This window comes from Mastomys coucha, unplaced genomic scaffold (genome assembly GCF_008632895.1).
Source record: "Mastomys coucha isolate ucsf_1 unplaced genomic scaffold, UCSF_Mcou_1 pScaffold23, whole genome shotgun sequence".
NCBI lineage: Eukaryota > Metazoa > Chordata > Mammalia > Rodentia > Muridae > Mastomys > Mastomys coucha.
Window position 1 is genome coordinate 101,230,457 of NW_022196906.1, and position 6,000 is coordinate 101,236,456.

General features: G+C 57.5%; 1 protein-coding gene across 7 annotated transcripts in view; it reads left to right on the forward strand.

Annotated features, from left to right (window-relative positions):
• Positions 1-6,000, forward strand: part of Cacna2d2 (calcium voltage-gated channel auxiliary subunit alpha2delta 2) — a 133,221-nt gene that overhangs the window by 126,837 nt on the left and 384 nt on the right. For 2 of the 7 annotated variants that reach the window (XM_031343421.1, XM_031343425.1), the window contains 15 exons: positions 1,152-1,249; positions 1,438-1,528; positions 1,646-1,708; positions 1,870-1,973; positions 2,150-2,248; positions 2,341-2,429; positions 2,621-2,668; positions 2,910-2,981; positions 3,082-3,234; positions 3,372-3,424; positions 3,514-3,569; positions 3,724-3,850; positions 3,976-4,085; positions 4,190-4,272; positions 4,361-6,000. The exon at positions 4,361-6,000 is cut by the window's right edge and continues 384 nt beyond it. In XM_031343421.1, coding sequence (XP_031199281.1) covers positions 1,152-1,249; positions 1,438-1,528; positions 1,646-1,708; positions 1,870-1,973; positions 2,150-2,248; positions 2,341-2,429; positions 2,621-2,668; positions 2,910-2,981; positions 3,082-3,234; positions 3,372-3,424; positions 3,514-3,569; positions 3,724-3,850; positions 3,976-4,085; positions 4,190-4,272; positions 4,361-4,504 — 1,390 coding nt within the window. In that variant the 3' untranslated portion in view covers positions 4,505-6,000. Of the gene's footprint in view, positions 1-1,151; positions 1,250-1,437; positions 1,529-1,645; positions 1,709-1,869; positions 1,974-2,149; positions 2,249-2,340; positions 2,430-2,617; positions 2,669-2,909; positions 2,982-3,081; positions 3,235-3,371; positions 3,425-3,513; positions 3,570-3,723; positions 3,851-3,975; positions 4,086-4,183; positions 4,273-4,360 lie in introns of all 7 variants that reach the window. The other 5 variants (XM_031343419.1, XM_031343422.1, XM_031343420.1 and 2 more) reach the window with 3 other exon arrangements.

Genomic DNA, 6,000 nt, shown 5'->3' on the forward strand with positions numbered 1-6,000 from the left:
GTGCATGCACCCACACATTTCTGACTCTCTGTAGATGTCTGTACCCGTGAGTCATTGTGTCCATGTGCAAGAGGCCAGGTGTACATGTGGGACGGTCTGTGTGCGTTAGTGGTCAGAAATGGTCTGGGAGGTGTGACCCTGAAGTAGCTTAGAGAAGAGATGTCTTTTTCATAACTGCTTCGGGAGCACTGGATAAGTGTGTATGAGTGAGTGAAGTGTCCTACAGATGTGAACGTATATATATTGTGTGTGTAGTATATCTTATGCACAGTTGTGTGACTGTCACTGGGCATGTCCACACAATCGGTACAGTTTGCAGTCACCCAGGGCCTGTGGATCAGTGTGGCTACGAATCCAGTCCCAGGTGCCTACACTAAACTATGGGTCCTCCCACAGCCTGGGGAAGTCGCTCATTTTTTTAAAACTATCCACAGAGTTGCTGTCATCTAGGCCACTGGGGAGATCCCTGGTGGCAGGGTAGTGCCTAAGGGATTGTGCCAGAGAGATGGCTCCATCCATCAGAGAGAGTCATTGCTCTCCATGAGCCCCATTTGAGGTTCAGCCACACCCTTGTTTTCTGGGCCCAGAGCCTGAGCCTGGTGAGGGTCTGCCCACCTTGAGGAGCAGCCAGTTCAAGGACCCACACATTCCAATACTGACACCCCCAACTGTGGCATGATGAAAAAAAAGTGATTCCAGAATGCATTGCCCAAAGGCACAAGGCCAAGAAGAGGCAGGGTGGGATCCTAGACACTCACAGTCAGTAGCAAACGCTGATGCTCAACACCACTCATGCCCATGGGAACATTATAGGGCATACAGGCGGATGAGCCACCCACTGGCATTTGCATTTCCCGGGGCCACCTGGGTCCAACTATATACAAGAGATGGCAGGTCCGGCGGGGTCAAGACCAGGAAAGAGAAAAGCCACCAGGTGGAGGAAGCAGTCCCTCCTCCTGCCCACCCCGCCTACCCCAACTAAGTCCCAGCAGCCTTCAGGCTCATGGTGACCACAGCCTGTGAGAACATTCACGCCCCTCCCTGCAACCTGGACTTCTCAGCCACCGCCCAGGCAACCCGTCGGGAAGCCTGGATCCCTCTGCCCTATGCAGCTCCCCAAGCCCGCTCTTCTTGCCCCTCCCCACCCCCAGAGAGTATTGCAAGGACTTGAACGCCTCAGACAACAACACCGAGTTCCTGAAGAACTTCATCGAGCTCATGGAGAAAGTGACTCCGGACTCCAAGCAGTGTGCGTATAGGGCGGGGCCTCTGGGTGTAGGCGGGGCATAGAGACGGGAGGGAAGCCGGGTACGGAGAGGGGTCTGGAAACAAGCAGGCAGGACTTGGACCAGGGCATAGAGAAGGCTTTCACGAGAGATTGGAGGCAGGGATGCCATGGCTCTACAATAAGACACCTTTCTGTCTTACCTATTCCAGGTAATAACTTTCTTTTGCATAACCTGATTTTGGACACCGGCATTACGCAGCAGTTAGTGGAACGTGTGTGGCGGGACCAAGATCTCAACACGTATGCACCACCGCCCAGGCTATGGCTATGTGGGGTAGGAGGTTGGGGTTGGCCCAGAGGCCCTGACCTTCCATAGTAGAAGGCAGGCCTGTGACCCCATCTCCCTGTTGCCCCCAGGTACAGCCTGCTAGCTGTATTTGCTGCCACTGATGGTGGCATCACACGCGTCTTCCCGAACAAGTAAGTGACCAGCCCCACGCAGCAACAATTCTTCCCGTCTGGGACTTTGTTGCCATGACTACCCAGAAGCCTCAGCGCTGCCAAGACGTTTGTACACCACAAGCTGCCTTACGGGGTACAGTGGTATGCCCACTGAGCTCTGCCTGTCTTGGGTGCTCTAGGGCAGCCGAAGACTGGACAGAAAATCCTGAACCCTTCAACGCCAGCTTCTACCGCCGCAGCCTGGATAACCGTGGCTATATCTTCAAGCCCCCACACCAGGACTGTGAGTGTCTGTCCATAACGCCCAGCAGCGGGTGGGAGGCCTTAACTGAGACCGGAGACATGGAAAGCGAAACGCTATGCCAGACACTGTATGGGGTGCTCTAGGCTTAAGCTGGGTCCAGCCCTGGTTTGGTAGGGCCAGCCTTCACTCCTGACTGCTCTATTCATCCACCCCAGCCCTGTTAAGACCACTGGAGCTGGAGAATGACACAGTAGGCGTCCTCGTCAGCACAGCTGTGGAGCTCAGTCTAGGTCGTCGCACACTGAGGCCAGCAGGTGAATGCATGCTGGGACTGAGGTGGGGCTGGGGCAATCGTCAGGACGCTGACCGGACAGGTAACCCAGATAGCCAATGCTCTCCCCCACAGTGGTGGGCGTAAAACTGGACCTAGAGGCTTGGGCTGAAAAGTTCAAGGTGCTTGCCAGCAACCGTACCCATCAGGACCAACCTCAGAAGGTATTTGGGCAGGGGGAGGGGAGGAAGCCCCCTCTGGAGTCTCCAAGGACTCCTAACAAGCCTGCCACTCAGACTGGCTCCAGCGCCTATGGGAAGGCAGGGGTGCCGCAGATGGGGAACCAGCATATGAGGGGTAACAGACGTGAGGGACATTGGTGGGCGCCTCACAGCCCGCATTCTCTGCCCAGCAGTGCGGCCCCAGCAGCCACTGTGAGATGGACTGCGAGGTTAACAATGAGGTGCGTGCACTCTGACTCCGCTCTGGACCCCAGCTTCCCTCATCCCCAGACTCCTCGGTCTCAACTGTGACTCCTAGCCCGCCCCTTAGCCTTTCGACCTTGATACCCCAACCCCGACTTCCTCTTCTTGCCAGACCTAGAGGAGGGGTGTCCCCCGCTCTGAACCATTGGACTGCCTAAGCCTGAAATAGTCTGAGGCGGGCCCCCTCACCATTTTTTATCTCCCTTCCCTACCTCTTAGGACCTACTCTGTGTCCTCATTGATGACGGAGGATTTCTGGTATTGTCAAACCAGAACCATCAGTGGGACCAGGTAAGGGTCAGGAAGAAAGTGGGAGGACAGTGTAGGTCAGAGCCTTCTAGAGCATACCACTGCCAGCCCTGTGACTATGGCTCTCTCCCTGCATCCCCAGGTTGGCAGATTCTTCAGTGAGGTGGATGCCAACCTGATGCTGGCACTGTACAATAACTCCTTCTACACCCGAAAGGAATCCTATGACTATCAGGCAGCCTGTGCCCCTCAGCCTCCTGGGAACCTGGGTGCTGCACCCCGGGGTGTCTTTGTGGTAAGCTCCCAGAAGTGCCCGGAGATAAGGGGTTGGGAGACCCGCCTACAATGATCCCCCAACCCCCACCTCTAACATTAGAGAGGGCTGAGGTTGACGTAGAACCAGAGGCGACCTTGCTCCTCTCTCCACTACAGCCCACCATTGCAGATTTCCTTAACTTGGCCTGGTGGACCTCTGCTGCCGCCTGGTGAGTCCTGGAGGAGAGGTTGGTAAAGGAGGCCTGTAAAGCACTGGCCACCTGCTGACCGCCCGTACTCGGTGCCCGGTGCTCTACAGGTCCTTATTCCAGCAGCTACTCTATGGTCTCATCTATCACAGCTGGTTCCAGGCAGGTAAGTAAGGCTTGGAAAGCTCGGCCCCAAATCTGTGTCCACGGCGGGAACAAACGCTCGTATCACAGGGAGGGTGGGGCTTAGGGCTGCGCCAAGCCGAGGCGGACGAAGCGTCATCGTCTGTGGGCGTGGCTGAGGCGTCTGGGCCCCGCAGACCCGGCAGAAGCCGAGGGCAGCCCCGAGACGCGCGAGAGCAGCTGCGTCATGAAACAAACCCAGTACTACTTCGGCTCGGTGAACGCGTCCTATAACGCCATCATCGACTGCGGAAACTGCAGCAGGTACTGGCAGGGCGAGGGGCGTGGGGCGTGGGCGAGGGGCGTGGTCTAACAGCTGGTGCGGGCGGGGCAATGGCTCCGGGGTGGAGCGAATCTCCAAGGCTCCGCCTTCCGATCGTCCCTCCCAGGCTGTTCCACGCGCAGAGACTGACCAACACCAACCTTCTGTTCGTGGTGGCCGAGAAGCCGCTGTGCAGCCAGTGCGAGGCGGGCCGGCTGCTGCAGAAGGAGACACACTGTATCCTGCCCCCGCCCTCCCCGCCGCCCGCTCCCCTCCTGCCCCGCGCTCCCCCCACCCCCACGTCTCTGCCGCCGCCTCCTTGACTCCCCACTCATGCCCAGCGGACGGCCCGGAGCAGTGTGAGCTGGTGCAGAGACCGCGTTACCGAAGAGGTCCGCACATCTGTTTTGACTACAACGCGACGGTGAGTTGGGGGAGCGACGCTGCTGACATCTGCGAGCCTGCGCCAGCTGGCTACCGAACGCTTCCTAGTCTTCCTTTCCCTCCCGCAGGAAGATACCTCAGACTGTGGCCGCGGAGCCTCCTTCCCTCCGTCGCTGGGCGTCTTGGTTTCCCTACAGCTGTTGCTCCTCCTGGGCCTGCCGCCTCGGCCGCAGCCTCAAGTCCACTCCTTCGCTGCCTCTCGCCGCCTCTGAGCGACCCCCCCACGCACACATCATACTCCCGCCTTGGCCTCCTACCCTTTCGCTCACCCTCCCATTCCACATTCCCCAATTTAGAGCCTTGGCCACTCTCTCCTGAAGGACCTGGGCCCCTTCCCCCCGGAGCCTGTGCCTTGGGGCAGGGGAGCCCCAAAGTTAGGTGCCATGTGTTTGGCACTCAAGATTTAGCTCACCCTTGAACTGTCCAAGTGCCCGCCGTCCCTGGACTCATCCCCGTGGGCTGTGACAGGAGGCCACTAGTACCGATGCCAAACCAGGCCTCCGCTGACCCACCTACCTGGAGATTTCCTCTTTGTAGGCAACCCTGCCACTGCTGGGCACCTCTAACTGGCCCTTTGGCCTCACCCAAGCTCAAACTTACCTCCTCTGGGGGAAAAATGGTAGGAGAGATGGTAGTGGTGAGAGATTCGGGGGACCCCCCCTCCCCATAGGCTTCTGGCCCTTTCAGGCTACAACCCCCCAGCCTTGCAGGTGCAGGACAGTCTCAGAGTGACATCAGTTTAGACACACCCCATATACACCTGGACCTCTGAGGAGTGGAAACCGGACTCTCACTAGACATACCCGTGAGGGAACACACAGGCAGACATGCACCATGGGGGGGGGGGGCACAAAGCCTTACACAGGGCAAGAGGTCAGTGAAGGGGTCGGCCTGTGTGTTCATCTCTGCTCACCTCTGCCTCTACTCTGAGATGCAGCCTGGCTGGTCCTCCCATCTCTAGAACTGAATGTCAAACCGTGCCAAATGCAGAGGGTTTCTCTCTGTTTCACTCCTAGCCACCAGTGTCCCCAAGTACCCCTCACCCTGCCAGGTGCTCATTGTAACCATTGCTCACCAATGTCGGGCCCCTAGTAGGACCACACATCACTGCCTGAACCCCTTTGGCAGAAGAACCCCACCAGACATTGCACTTTGCCTTAGCAAGGGTGACTTGGTCTCTCCTGGCTGGGCCATCCCATCCCAAATCTGGTTCTTACTCACTCAGGCCTAATTCCCTCTGTACACACACACACACACACACACACACACACACACACACACAGTCCCTGACCCTAGGAGGCCAAATCGCCCCTCCCTTGATGAACACACACTTGTACCATGCACATGTCTAACCAACCTTACTGCATACACACACACAGAGGCTGGGCCTGGGACGCATCTCTTCACACTCATTCATTCAGTCATTTCTCCAAAGGCATCGTAACCTGGGGGCCAGGAGGGGACTGAGGGCAGGGGGGGCGAGTGTAGCCACGAGGCTCAGATGGACTGGGAGGAGGGGGGAGGGTGATACATTAATTAATGGCTTCGTTAATTAATGTCATGTTGCTTGTTGCTTTCTCAGTGTGTGTATGGTCCATGCCCAATGCTGGTGACAGGGTGGGTGTCCATGATGTGTGCCCAGCCTGGATTTCAGCTGTGTCCTGTGGGGGCGCGTGTGTAATTGTAGTGTAGTCAGGTGCTCAATGGA